General features: G+C 43.5%; 2 protein-coding genes across 2 annotated transcripts in view; one reads left to right on the forward strand and one right to left on the reverse strand.

Annotated features, from left to right (window-relative positions):
* Col4a3 (collagen type IV alpha 3 chain) overlaps positions 1-6,312 on the reverse strand; it is a 132,364-nt gene extending 126,052 nt beyond the window's left edge. Inside the window, exon 1 of the mRNA XM_050160995.1 lies at positions 6,017-6,312. Within this exon, the coding sequence (XP_050016952.1) occupies positions 6,017-6,103 (87 nt within the window). The 5' untranslated portion in view covers positions 6,104-6,312. The remainder of the gene's footprint in view (positions 1-6,016) is intronic.
* A 239-nt stretch (positions 6,313-6,551) lies between these two features.
* Col4a4 (collagen type IV alpha 4 chain) overlaps positions 6,552-15,295 on the forward strand; it is a 116,061-nt gene continuing 107,317 nt past the window's right edge. The window contains exon 1 of the mRNA XM_050161052.1: positions 6,552-6,823. The gene's annotated coding sequence lies outside the window, so the exon portion shown is untranslated. The remainder of the gene's footprint in view (positions 6,824-15,295) is intronic.

Below are 15,295 nucleotides of genomic sequence, written 5' to 3' on the forward strand. Positions count from 1 at the left end.
ACAGAAATCTTTAATAAATAAATAAATAAATATTAAAAAAAAAAAAGAAAGTGAAGGAAGTGATCAGCTGAAATCAATTTTAGTGTCTTTCAAGGAAGAAGGAAGGGGGTCACAGAAGAGAGATGAGAGGTCCTGGTGATGTTTTGTTCTCTGACCAGCATGGCCTTTACATAGATGCTAACCAGTGAGCTACCTCACTCTACATCTGTTAATGTGGTCGCCCATGCCTCTGCCATCTTTGGTGATGAATGTGTTTTAGGAAAAGGCATTGTGACCACTTACTAGCTCATCACATAGTGAAGCAAGGATGGAAGAATGGTTTGACATTCAAAATATATTGAATCACTACATTGGCTGGCTGCAGACTATGAAGTTTTCCTAAAACATATACAAAATCAGTAATAACATTAATACAGATTCATTTAGCAAAACAGAAACTCTAAGGCTTGTGAGGGAAAGAAACTCTTTAATCTGACAGACTGTCTTAAAACTATACATCAGATATTACATTATGATATGTTAGAAGCATTCCCTATAATCCAATAATGAGACAAGACCAAAGTTCTGATTGTAGTTAGCGCAGTATTAAAAAGAAAAAGAAGGGCTGGGAAGATCTCTCAGTCGGTGGAGTACATGAGCCCAGGAGTTCGATCCACATATGCCAATGCAATCCCAACACTGAGGAAGAAAAACAGAACCACCCCTGGGGCTTGCTAGCCATCCAGTTTAGCTAGCTGGTGAGTTTCAAGATCAGAGAGAGAGAGCCCATCTCAAAACCGCAGTGGAGAGGGATTGGGGAATATACCCAGTGATGACCTCTGACCTCATACACATGTGCAGGAATCCCTTCTCCAAACACACACACAAACATGAGAGAGGGAGAAAGAGAGAGGGCAAAATATATAAAAATTAGAAAGAAATAGAGCTGGTAACATATCAGCTACACATAAAATCTAAATGCATAAAGCATTAGAAATAACAAGAGATTTCAAGAAGGTTACTGGGCCCACGTTAAAGTTTCACAATCGGTAGCATCTGTATGAGACAGGCACCTGTTCATGCAGCAGCATGACCTATATGCTACATGGGATGCATATCAGCATCCAACAGGGATTTTCGATAGAACTTTGACAAGTGGATGCCAGACCTTAGCGAGAGGGGCCTAGAGGACAGGCAGTGGCAATTTTAAAGGAAATAATAACAGCACGCATGATTGCTCTGCTTGGGGCTCACTCTAGAAGATGTAGTTTGAAAACAAAGAAAGTGGCCATAGAGAATAAAACAAAAGAAAACAGCACAAAGGATCAGTGGACACTTTGCATGTTTACAGATGTAACTGCAAAGCAAAGCAAACATGCTCTACTGAAAGAATACAGGATAATTCCTTATCCGTACAGGTAAAAATGAATTCATACACTATAAGCTGAAGAAAAGTCAAGATAGAGAATTTAAACTGTAACTCTTTTTTTTTTTTGAAGGAATATTGAGTGATGTTTTTATAATCCCGAGGAAGAATTTCTTTGACAAGGTGCAGAAAACAAAATGCTAAAGCTCCATGGGTAACCTTGACGTTATGTTAGATGAAGTGTTGTTCATTAAGACACCAAGAACTAAATGAAAAGGTAAGCCAAAGATGAGGGTAACCTTCCTGTAACCTGTTAAAAGAGCACAAACTTGATATCCAAATATCCATCGCTTCTGAATATTTAGCAGAAGAGAGTCAAAGTTTGTAGTAGATGAACAAGCAGAAAGTGGTCCACAAAATTCACGGTGAGGGAAGTATAGAGGGGCGAGCAAGTATGAAGAATACTAATTAAAGCAAGGTCTCTCTTCATGCTTTTTAACATCCAAGCACACCAACTTTTACAGCCGATGAAGGGAAAGGGTAAACTAAATGTGGCTTCATTGTAGATTGATGTATCAATACCGAGTTTGCTATGAGCACCCAGCAGTTCAAGTTCTAGCTGTCACTATGTTACACGTAGAGAGGCGTGCATTGCAACTTTGTAAAATGAAACTGTGAAGAAAGGCTTAGGTTGTTGAGGAAGGGACCACAAAAAAAAAATCAGCTGCTTTATATTACAGAATGCTATAAAACAGGTATTTCTACAAAAAATGTATGTCAAGATGGATGAAATCCAATGACATAATAGTCAATGATTAAAGAAAGTAAGTGTACAATATGAACCTATTACATTTGAAAAACCACAAACAGTAATATTTGTTCTTAAGGGGACCACACACACACACACAAACACACACACACAAACACACACACCACTCACTTGTGTGGAGTATAAACACAAAATCTTTCATGAGAATGACGTACACAGATCTCCTGGACTGGAAGAAAGTCAAGTAGTTAAGTATTAGGACATTTTGTATTTTTCCCCCTAACACGGGGAATTTGATATTTTTATTTTATTAATATTTATTTATTAATATTTGCTTAGCCTCCGGATATATAAATTTGTGCTTTTTGTTTGTTTGAAGTGCTAACTAATCCAACTGAAGTTTTCAATTTTGAAAATGAATTCAGATGAGAAAGCTTCTTCATATGCTGTTTCTGCACTTCTTCCTGGAATTTAAGACTATGCTAATTTAGCTGGAGACTTTGCATTATCCAGGGAGCAGAGATGGACATACATTCCTCACCTATTGCCTGGCCTGGGGTTACTTGTTTAAAATGGGTGAACTGGCCAGAAGACAGCTAGCTGTCAGCTTAAAGGTAAGGTGAAGAGCCAGGGAGCACCTGGCTTCTCAGCCAAGCAGCAAAGCCCTTCCTTCTCCCTGGGTGCTTGGGGACAAACTGTGTGGGCAGGCTGTTTCACCTTGGCTGAGAGAGGCAGGGCATGCAGGGTCAGCACTGCTGCTGGCTTCCTGTTTGAGGAAGTGCTAAAGTACAACTGGAGACCTCAGCTAACAGCACAGAGATTATGCACAAGCCAGCACTCAGCTAACATAGCACAGAGATGATCACATACATGCCGCCCACAGCTAACAGCACAGAGATTACACACATACTGCCCACAGCTAACAGCACAGAGATTACACACATGCCGCCCACAGCTAACAGCACAGAGATTACACACATGCTGCCCACAGCTAACAGCACAGAGATTACACACATGCTGCCCACAGCTAACAGCACAGAGATTATACACATTCTGGCCCAAAGACTGGATAGAGCTCTCAGTTACACAGTGTTTGACTCACCATGATTTTGTTTGTTTTTGTTTTTTTTCCTGCTTGCTATTCTGTTTTGAGTAAAATCTAAATCCGTTGCTAATATTGATATAATTCATTTGTGATTAAAATGAGATTCTTAACTTCTCTCCTAAAGATGGTGGCACATCAGGTCAACAGTCAGATGGGCTTAAAGAGCATCTCCTCCCCCACTGCCACATCACAGATGTAAAGACTGAGATTTAGAGTAGCGTCCTGTCCTGCTCAAGGTCACAGTTGGCTTGTGGGTTCAGTCACGTTGGCACATGTCACCTCATCCAGGTATCAGTTAACTTGAGATCACTTTTCTTTACCATAGGAGAGGCTATTTTATAATCTCAGGGGCACCTCTTCTCTCTCCTTCAGCAGTTGCAATGGAAGCAACAGCTTTGAATGCTTTTAACAAAGGCTCACCTCAGACTTCAATAGAAACACAAAAGATGGATTCACTGTGATAGTTTTTAACTTGAATTGCAATGTTTTGATGTTCTTAAACTCCAAACAAAAATTATTTCACATGTAAAATGCAAGAGAATATCACAACATAACTGCACACGGTATATACCTGGAGGATCTATGGTCACAGAGCACCACATTTTAACAATTAGATTTTCTCATTTTATTTTATGTGTGCTCTCTCTGCATGCATTTGGCTGTGTGTGAGCTTGCTATCCATGGAGGCCAGAAGAGAACAATGGATCTCCTGGGACTTGAGTTACAGTCGGTTGTAAACCTCTGAGTGGGAATCGAACCCAGATCCTGTGCACGAGCAACAACTGCTCTTAAACATTGAGCCGTCTTTCCTGTCCCAGGGCCCCACCTTTCAAGGGTGTTTCTTCCAAGGGGCCCATGTCCCTTCACACTCTCGCTGTTTTTCTTCTCAGTCCAGAAAGATTGTTATTCTTACTGCTCTGGAGAGTTCCCAGGCCTCTGTATAGCATGCACTTCCTTTAGACTGTCCCAAAGAACTGGTTTCTGCTAAAGCTCTTAGATAGTCCGCACCGGTTTGCACAAGCTGTAGCTATCCTACCCAGCAGCAGTTAGCCACCTAGCTTAGCCAGTCTTGGTTTGCTATTTATTTATTTATTTATTTATTTATTTATTTATTTATTCATTTATTCATGGTGGAGAGGGCAGGGAGAGGACCCAGTAAGAGAACCAGCTTTTGGTTCTCTTATGCTGTTGGGAATTGAAATTTTGTTGTCAGTTTTTATACACTGAGTCATCTCACTAACCTTGAAAAATGTGCTATTGTTAGAGCTGCTTTGAGAATGCAGGTACAGAAGTGCTAAGTCACCTTCATGTGACTGAATGGTGGGAGGCCAGGTCAATTAACTTTAGCACATTGTTAAATACTATGCAGCACAGTGGAAAGGTAAAATGATGTAGATCTTTACCTCAGGTACAGACAGATGTATAGGTTACAAAAGGACACATTTAAAGCCTGGAAACGGTTCTGTTAGAAACACAACTATTGCCGGGCAGTGGTGGCGCACACCTTTAATCCCAGCACTCGGGAGGCAGAGGCAGGTGGATCTCTGTGATTTCGAGGCCAGCCTGGTCTACAAGATCTAGTTTGCCACAGTTTGCAGCTGTGTATGTAAGCACACAAATACTGGAAATAAATACCACAGAAAATGTGGGTCTGGATATTTGTTGGAAAATGGAAATCTAGAGGAGTGTTAGCTTTGCTGCGATGCCTGCAATGCCTCACTTAGAATGTAAGTGGAATGAAAACAATTGAATTATATGCAGTCATAGGCCCTTAATGTGTTCTCAGGTAACACATAAGTCGCTCTGGGACCATCTACAATCGCTCTCGGTCATGTAAGACTTAAGACACCTGTTCATCATAGGAAACAAAACTTACTGTACCCAAATTAACTTTTAAATATAAAAATAACATCAAGCATCTGAAAAGTTAATTCCTGTTTCACAAGTTAAAATCAAGCCAAAACAAGTCTCACAGTTTTGAGAGATTTTATCTTTAGTGGTAAAGAACCAGGATTATGGAATAGATTCAAATGAGCACAAGGTCACCCAAATTCCAAAGAGAAATCAAGTCATCCTAATATAAGTTCTAGGTCTTGATTCTTTTTTCCAGTGATGGCTTCTGTTTCCAGAGAGTGCCGAAGGAACACGGAGCTCTCGGGAAGTCAGAGTCTAGGTGAGGTCTGGTTTAGGAAGGAGCAGTGTTGAGACGCCAAGGAGGTGCCTCCTACCAGGCTTGGGCACTTGGAGCCAACCAAACCACCTATTCATCCATCAGCCTGACATCACACCTCCAGTACCCTGGTCAGTATCATCGTTATCATTGATCTGTCCATCCATCCATCATCTATTACCTAACTCATCTATTATCCATCCATCCGATATCCATTTACCTGTCATCATTCTATTTATCATCACCTGCCTATCTTATATAACATATTTGTAATCTATTAGTTACCTTATATCCTTCCCTGTTATACACCCATCTATAACCTATCTATTGGTCTCCATTTACCAGTCTCTGCAAGCTGTTCTCCTCCAGCTGGGATTCCTGTGATCCTTGAAAAGCTGGCTGGCTCCTCGCTTCTACCAGCACCGCAAATTCCACCTGTTTCCCGGGGCTGCCCTTCTTCCCCCCACCCACCCCGTGTGCACTGCCATCCCAGAACTCAGGAGGAGTCTGCGGCTGAGCAACCCTCCAAATAGTGACCCGAAGAAGCCCTAGTGGGTGGAACTGGCTTGTTCCTCCCGGAATAGGTACAAGCAGTGGTGGGGTCGCTCAGCCCTTTCAGTCACTCACCTTGCTAACCACAGGCGGTGTGGCCAGGAGCAGCAGCAGGATAGGCAACAGGAGCGCCTGGAACCTTGGAGCACTCTCTGAGTGCATGATGGGCGTTGGTCCTGAATCCCAGTGTGTCCAGGGATCCACCGGACCCACGAACTTTCAGGCTTCCGTGTACCGCTAGGGGCACAGATTGGGGAGGCACCGCTGGGAAGCTCGCCTTGCTTGCTGACCTACTGGGGCGAGTTTTGTAGGGCTCGACCCACCGCGGTCTGCTTGTCCTCACCCAAGCTTTTGACTGTGACTCTAAGGGAGGGAAGAAGTGGCCTAGGTCCCGCCCTCGTCCCCCCCCCTCCCAGCTCGCCAGGCACTGTCCCTTCAACCGGGCATCGTGCCCAGGAAGTGAGAAAGGGTTGGGCGCCCTCAGAGCAGGCAGGTGGGCGCTGATCCAGGGTCAGAGTGAAAGAGGTGATTCCCTGCGCTCCAGGTACTCTGGTGCCTAGCGGGTGCGGGTCAGCGTGAGGAATTTAGGGGTGTGCGGTAGGGAGGTGGCTGCACAGGGTGGAGGGAGTGGCCAGCAGCCCTGCCCAGATTAAGCTGGAGGCGCGCGGGAGCCTGCGACTCTGGGGCCAGGTTTGCTGGTAGCTCCCGCGGCTGTACATCTGCTGACGGCCTTCAACTCACAACCACTGCATAGATTTGACGCTGAACAGGCAGTGGAAAGGAACACGGTCACGGGTGGATTCCCTCCAGCCGCAACTGTAAGGCGCGTATCAAATCTGTCTGCTAGCCTGCAGTTCCTTGTCTGCCGGATTGTTCGCCCAGGTAAGCCGCCCACAGGCAGGCACTGCCCCAACACCAAGGCACCTGCCTGGGAGCAGAAGCTTTGCGGCGTCTAAAGGGTGGTGGATGGAGCAGTTGTGGCCTTAGGGTCAGCAGAGGAGAGCTTGCTTGGCTCCCAGGCTTCTCTGCCAGGGCTTGAACTGGGCGCTGTGTGTTTTGATTAATTTGGAGGCTCGAGTTACTGTCCTGGCAGTATTGGCATTCCAAAATGCCAAGAGCAAGAGGCAGCTGAGGGGAAAGAGAAAGCTCGTCCTATTCTCTGGGTTGAACTGCTTTTCAGGCTAAACCTTATCTGCGGAAACGGGGGAGAAAACAAGAGCCAGCTCTGGTCCAGGGTGTCCCCGCCTGGGAGGGCCTTGGATGCAAATGCCACCTCTAGCTCGTAGGACACCCTGTTGGAACAGGCTTCTATACTTTCTCGTGCTGCAGACAACACTGAATGGAGTGAGCCGTGTAAAATGCACAGGTTACAGTCAAATCAGACGGTTTTACTTGGATAAAATCGTCACAGTGATAACGGAGAGTTGTACTAACAGACAGGTAGTATTCCTGGTGAATTAGGTATTGTTGAATTAGCTCTACAGCACACCTCGTTAAACAGCTATAGCATCCTCACAGTGGTAACTGAGAACAAGGGCTTGTGATAACCATCTAAATGCCATGAGCGTATCAGTGAGAGCAAGCTCAGCCGCTAGCAAGTCAGTGGCCTATTAACTGATGTTCATGAGTGCAGGAAAGGCCCAGCTTCCATGAAGTACCGGTCACCGGCCATCTGAATTCCATTTCACCTCCCCTTCAAAGTGTAGATAAAAAAGGGGGGGGGCTCTTCCATGACGCACAACTGTGACTGTACATTAGACTCTCCTGAGAAACAGCTCCAAGTTCCAATACTCAGTGAACTCCAAGTTGGTTGTATCAGACTCTGCAGAATAAACTTGTTGGTGTACACCAGAGCCTCTTGCAGATTCTTTGTGCAAACTAGCTTTGTAGTCACTATTTTATTATATTATTTATTATTACTATTATTATTTTTTGATATATTAACTCCCGACCACAGTTATTTTCGTTAGCTGCACAGAATTAGGGTCTCTCCGGTGGAATAATAATGCGAGTTTGTGCTCAGATCATAAATATAATTGGCCACATAGTGGCTTCCAGAAAGTTCTTGAGGGAATGTCTGCCATCCTCACGGGGAAGGACAGCAGGGACTCTGCTGATGATGAAGTGACAGTGCCCAAGGATCCTGAGAAGCATTTGATTATCTTTTACAAATTGATATTGCTTCCTGAAAACAAATCAAAATCTCAGTACTGATATCAAATGCTCCCCTCCCCGCTTGGCGAGATTCCAGGAAATTTGAATTTTAAATGGATTTTTTTTTGTGTGACCCCGTAGCTTCTTTATCACCTTCTCTCTATGTGTAATGTATTCATGAGTGCATGTTCACGTGTGTGCATATTCTCGCATGGCTGAGCAAGAGCCACAGAGAGTGTGTGCAGGCAGCCTTGAGTGTGGGTCCCCACCTTCCACCTTGCTTGGGGCAGGGCCTCTTGTTCTTCTGGCATGTCCGGTTCCAGAGATTCTTCCGTCTACATCTCCTGTCTGGCTTTAGGAGTGTTGTGATTACAGACAAATGCATGAGGCTCTTCATGCATCCTAGGCATCCAGGCTCAGGTCTTCACGCTTCCACAGTGGATAATTCACTCGCTGAGCTGGATCCTCAGCCCAGGTCCCTGGAGTTTTGATAGAAGAACACCCTGAGCTTTATCAGCATCATAGGGTAAAGCAGTCACCTGGATGATGCTTCTGATGCAGCAACGGAAGAGAATGGGACACGATTCAGGAAGGAGGCAGATGCTGGAGAGCCTGGCATCTGGTCTACCCACTGGATTCTGAATCCTTCTGTACTTACTGGTGTGGATTAACTTCTCCAGGGTGGACTCTTACCCTCTATAACATCAGACTAATCATGGTACCAGTCTTGGGGAGTTGTAGGAATCTGATAATCCATCAGAAGTCTCTCGTACGAGATCTCCATGTAACTAGCACAGGATGCATTCTGACTGGAGTTGCGTAAAGGAAAGCAGATGGAACTGATGAGAATGTAGGTAGACCATGGTGGCATGGTGTGGCGATGTTCCTCTGAGTTCAGTGCTAATGAACAAGAACCAAGCACAGCATCATACTGAGCCCAGGTCAGGGCACTTTCAAGGCACCTCGAATCCTGCCTTCCTAAGACCAGAAGCTTTGACATAACCAGGAGCTGTTAGAAACTGGAGTCTCAGCAGCTACCCAGACTCAGAGAATCAGAAAGTAAATGTCCAAGATCCAAGATCTCTAGCCGCTTCCCTTGCAGGTGAAACAGGGAGAAGTGGCTTGTTTGAAAGTCAGATTAAAGCACACATTCCTCGTCTCTCCGCCACACACACTTGGCGACATTGTCGCCTACGCTCACCTATGGTGTAATTAACCCCAAATCAACCAGAGCATGTGAATTAAAAAAAAAAAAAAAAAAGAACTAGTGACTCCTATTTTACTCCTTAAATGTGAAAAGCAACGGGAAAGGAAAGAAGGTGGTTCTTTTTGTACAAGATTTTTTTTTTTTTGAAACACGTGATACTAGGTGAAGATTTTAAATCCAACTCTCAATCCCTCTGGCAAGCTTTATATAATTATTTAGTCTGCCTTTAGCTTGTCTTTTCTGTTTTATTTTTAAAAGTTTTTTTTAAGGTTTATCTGTTTGTGTATTTTTCTGAGTGTGTGCGTGCGTGGAGGCAGATGTGTACACATGCATATGTCTATATTCTGAAGCTGGATGAAGATGCCAATGTGTGTGTGTGCATGGGGCCAGATGTGTAGAGGTGCACACGTCTGTATTCTGAAGCCAGAGGAAGATGCCAGTGTGGGTGTGCATGGGGCCAGATGTGTAGAGGTGCACACGTCTGTATTCTAAAGCCAGACGCGTCCTGCTCTACATGTACAGCCGTGTTCTCTTAAGACAGGGTCTCTCACCGAACCTGGGGCCAAGCAGGAGGCCAGCAAGGCCCAAAACTACACATGTACTTGGAGACTGTGAAGGCCAGAAGAGAAGTACTGGATCCCATGGATCTGGTGTCAACAGACGGCTATGGATGTCGTGTGGGTGCTGGGAACCAAACCCCAGTCTTCATGCAAGAGCAATCAGTGCTTTTAACTGCTGAGACTCCTCTACAGTCCCGCTTCTTTCTTGTTTAACCTCTCTCCCTATATCTCTTTCTTTCTCCTCTTCTCCCACTCTCCCTCCCTCCTTCCATCCCTCCATTCGCTCCCTTTTGCTTCCTTCCCCTCCCTTTTATTCTCTCTGTCTCTCTCTCTCTGTCTCTCTCTGTCTCTGTCTCTCTGTCTCTCTGTCTCTCTCTCTCTCTCTCTCTGTCTGTCTGTCTCTCTCTCTGTCACAGCATGCCTGTGGAGGTCAGAGAATAACTTGCAGGAGTCATTGTCCTACTGCCCATGACTCTCTAGTGCTGGGTTTACAGACACTTGTCACTTGGGGATAAGTCTGTTCCTGGTTTTGTGTGTGTGTGTTTGTGTGTGTGTGTGTGTGTGTGTGTGTGTGCTTTGTGTATGCACTCAGATATGTGCAGGTGCTTATGTCTGTATTCTGAGGCCAAAGGAAGATGCCAGGAGTCCTGCTCTATCGTGTTTAGCTTTATACCTTTGAGGCAGGGCTTTCATTGACCCTGGAGGTAGGTTGGAAGCCAGCAAGCCCCAGCAGTTCTGTTCCTGATTTCAACAATACTGGGTCTGCAGGTGGATACATCCAGCCTGGCTTTTACATGGATACTAGGGATTTGTTTGTTTTTTAAAAATTGTTTTTATTGAGCTATATATTTTTCTCTGCTCCCCTTCCTTGCTCTCCCCTCCCCTTCTACTCTCTCCCATAATTCACATGCTCCCAATTTACTCAGGAGGTCTTGTCTATTTCTACTTCCCATGTACATTAGATCCGTGTATGTCTCTCTTAGGGTCCTCTTTGTTGTCTAAGTTGTCTGGGATTGTGAATTGTAGGCTGTTTTTTCTTTGCTTTGTGTCTAAAAAGCCACTCAAGAATGAGAACATATATTCTGGGTCTGGGTTACCTCACTCAATATGATGTTTTCTAGATCAATCCATTTGCCAGCAAATTTCAATATATCATCTTTTTCTGCTGTGTAGTACTCCATTGCATAAATGTACCACATTTTCCTTATCCATTCTTCGGTCAAGGGGTATTTAGGTTGTTTCCCGGTTCTGGATATGACAAGCAATGCTGCTATGAACATAGTTGAAGACATGTCCTTGTGGCATGATTGAGCATCCTTTGGATATATAACCAAAAGTAGTATTGCTGGGTCTTGAGGAAGGTTGTTTCCTAATTTTCTGAGGAATCACCATACTGACATCCAAAGGGGCTGTACCAGTTTGCATTCTCACCAGCAATGGAGGAGTGTTCCCTTTACTCTACATCCATCTCCTCCAGCATAAGTTGTCATCAGTGTTTTTGATCTTGGCCATTCTGACAGGTGTAAGATGGAATCTCAAAATTGTTCTGATTTGCATTTCTCTGATGACTAAGGATGTTGAGCATTTCCTTAAGTGTTTTTCAGCCATTTTAGATTCATCTGTTGAGAGTTCTCTGTTTAGATCTGTACCCCATTTTTTATTGGATTATTTGTTCATTTGATGACCAATTTTTTGAGTTCTTTGTATATTTTGGAGATCAGACCTCTGTCTGATGTGGGGTTAATGAAGATCTTTCACCATTCTGTAGGCTGCCATTTTGTCTTGTTTACCATAACCTTTGCTTTACAGAACCTTCTCAGTTTCAGGAGGTCCCATTTATTAATTTTTGCTTTCAGTGTCTATGCTACCGGGGGTATATTCAGGAAGTTGTTTCCTATGCCAACGCATTCAAATGTACATCCCACTTTCTCTTCTATGAGGTTCAGTGTGGTTGGTTTTATGTTGAGGACTTTGATCCCTTTAGACTTGAGTTTTGTGCATGGTGATAGATATGGATCTATTTTCATTCTTCTACATATTGATATCCAGTTATACCAGGGGGCTAGGGATTTGAACTCGGGCTCAGGTCCCCATTCTTGTAAGCAAGTGCTTTGTTTTGTTTTATTTATTATCTCTAGCCCTGGTTTTAAAATAAGTGTGTCTGCTTCACCAGTTTTAGGGAGGATGCCTTTTTGTGGTTCTGTCCTCCCCACTTTGTAAATAGATGATTATCAAGTTCACATACCATTCACCCTCAGATCTACTTCCAGAAACTTCCATGGTCTCTACTGCACACACAAGTATGTGCTTCTGCTTTTGAGGAGATATATGGAATAGATTGTCTGTGGCTTCTGCTCTAATTTCTTCAACTTTCCTCTTTGTCTTTTCTTTTTTCCAAGACATTTCTCTTATCATCAGTTAGACTCTCAGGTGGTGTTAGAATCCCAGAATCACAGCTAGCTTGTGCCAGTTCTTGCCCCTGACTTCTCTGCTGCTGTTCTGAGGCCACAATTTCTGCCCTGGTGCCCAATGTTATTATCCAGAGACTACAGTTGCCTTCTGGCTGGTTTCTTCTCTTGCAAGTTCTCTGAAATCCACCTTCGATGCTATTGTCAGAGTAGCCATTTAAAATTGCACACAGGGCCAGGAAATGGCTCAGTTGGGTAAAATGCTTGCCAGGTAAGCATGAGGACTGAAGTCTGGATCTCTAGAACCCACATAAAATTCAGTGACGGTGGCGGTCCGTTGCAATCTCAGCATTCCAGAAATGAGTATGAGAACTAGCTAGCAGCCTAGCCACAACTTCAAAATGCTGAGCTCTGATCCAGTAAGGAAGGGGTCCTGCTCCCATTTCTAGGATAGAGACTCAATATCAACCTTGGACCTGAAAATGTTCCCCCATACACACAAACGTGCATACACATGCACACGTGTACTAAATGCATATGAAAAAACTCTAAAATATAATAGCTGTAGAAGATAGACAAACAGTAATGTACAGTTACTTCAGTGAATCAATTCTTTTTTTTCCTCCATCACGTGTAAGCATTAGTTAGCACAAACAAGAGCCAAGTAAATAGTTCTTGGGTTAATAACCATAGATATTTATGTATCATACAAAATATATGCTGATGATACCGGAAATAAATACCTCATCAATGCCAACCAAATTTCTTGAAAGATACCTCATATTTCAATGATTTACTATATTTAGTGATTTTAATTTACAGATCATTTTTTTATTCTTGTTTTATATATAAACTAGATTTAAGATTTTGTTCCTACATTATTTATTTTTATTGTAAATGTGTAATATAGACTGCTTTCTAGCTTTATTGTCTGAGCTTTTTCTAAGTTCTTCATTTCCAAATTCATAATAAAAGAGAAAGTTGATTTTAACTATAATTATGCAACTGTTTTCTAATGAAATTTTAGCTGCTAATTATTTGGGCCATGCTGTCCACTGGATAACTTTATTCATACATATATCCTGCCCTTGACGCTACTCAGCGATGGCCATTGTGGTGGTTCATACTAAATATGTTGCTAAGAAAGTCCATGACTCTGAAGCCCAGGGTTTTATTTTTTTATGGTTTTTACATTTATTTATTTATTAGGGAGAGAGTGTGCTGAAGTACCTGTGTGGAGGTCAAAGAACAAGTTGCCAAGGGTTTTCTTCTTCCACCATGTAGATTCCAGAGAGTAAGTTCAGGTCATCAGGCTTAGCGCCAGCCTCTTTTATCTAGTTCTCCATCCCTGAAATCCAGGTTTGAGCAATCCACTTGAATCTTTTGTTATATTCCTGAACAGTTGAGCTGGTCAATGTGGAGTGCTATTTCAGGTCTTGTTCTCAAGGAAGAGACATGTAAGGCGATTCTAGGCCCCTGGGCTGGGATGAACTCCTACAGGAAGCCAGGATGACTTAGAGGCAGGGCAGAAGACAGAGTGCAGCCACAGGAAGAAGACATGGTGATGTTCCCATGAAAGAGAAGACCTTGCACGAGCGCAGTTTCTCTTCCCCAATAAAAAGCTTTCCTGCTGTCTCAGAGATGGTCACTGTACCCCACCTCAGCATTTCTGCCTAACGTTAGAGTCCATTAGGACATGTGTTATGAAATCTTTCTTTTGGCTTAAACACTTAACTATTGCCCTCCTCTCTGTCTTGCTTAGCGAGTGCCCCTTTGACCTCTAAAACATTCACATTTCTAGACTTGAATCCCAAATGCAAAGGCCTCAACAGGAGAACTCAGGCTTTCTGGAAACCACAGGGAACAGGCTGTCTTTGTGGTCCTTTCTAGTCCATTTCTAACTGGTTTTCTGTGTTCCAGAACTCTTTTCTTCCAGAGGTCAATTTCCCGAAACTCACTCACAGATTTTCATAGACGATATGAAGTCTTCACAGAGCCCATGGTTGAGAACTTCCTGTGCATTTAGCCTCTGTCACTCTGGTAACTATTTGTTACAGTGAGAAGGAGGAGAGCTACGGGATGAAGAAACGGAAGAGGAGGGAAAGGAAGGTGGAGGGAGAAGAAGATGGAAGAGGAGGTGGAAAGAGTAACAGGAGAGGATGGAGGAAGGTGGAGAGGTCCCCTGCCTTTTACAAAGTCTTTTCTTTGTATTTTCAGGGTGAGCATAAGCTACCTCTGTAATCCTACCTAGAACTGTCCCATGGCATGCTTTATTCCTCCACAGTAACTGAAGAGTCACCCTTTCTTTGATGTTTGAAAGCTTGTTAAGCCCCACCCACAACATAAGCCCGCAGATGCAACTGTGTAGGAGGCAGAGACAGGAGGATTACATGATCTCAGGAGCTTGAGATCAGCCCTGACCATCACAACAATATCTCATTTCTAACTAACTAACTAACTAACTAACTAACTAACTAACTAACAACATCTCATCCCATCACATCTCTAACTAACTAGTTAGCTAGCTACCTATCTTCCCCGCCTAAAAGCTACTGTATCCTTTCCCTTTTAGATCAAATCATCTCTTATTTTGGGCTAGCCTAACTTTCTATATCTATAATCTTCTCCAACATGTTGGGAATTTTTTTTCTTGTTTCTGTTACTAATTAGGGAGGAAAGAAGGAAGAGAGAAAGAGATGTAGGGAAGGAACAGTTATTGAGCCGGGCACTGCACAGACTACTGTTTCAGACTCATTTGGACCCCTCAGGTATTAATTTTCTGTACTGAGAAATCTTGAGCTCAGAGGAAATACGGCCTTGCACAGAGCTACACTAACTGAGCATCTGTTTTAATTACTTAATGAATTTGTCATGTGGTGGTAGTGAATATCTGAATCCTAACCTTCCTAACTCTCATCCCCTAACTATTTGGATGTGAGGTCAGCATGCTGGGAAGGAGACTCTCCACAGGAACCACAGAGGCGTTCTTTCCACTTGGGGAGTCACCTTCCCCCTGCCCTTGGGG

Source organism: Alexandromys fortis, unplaced genomic scaffold (genome assembly GCF_014885135.2).
Source record: "Alexandromys fortis isolate MF-2015 unplaced genomic scaffold, M_Fortis_MF-2015_v1.1 scaffold_98, whole genome shotgun sequence".
Taxonomy (NCBI): domain Eukaryota; kingdom Metazoa; phylum Chordata; class Mammalia; order Rodentia; family Cricetidae; genus Alexandromys; species Alexandromys fortis.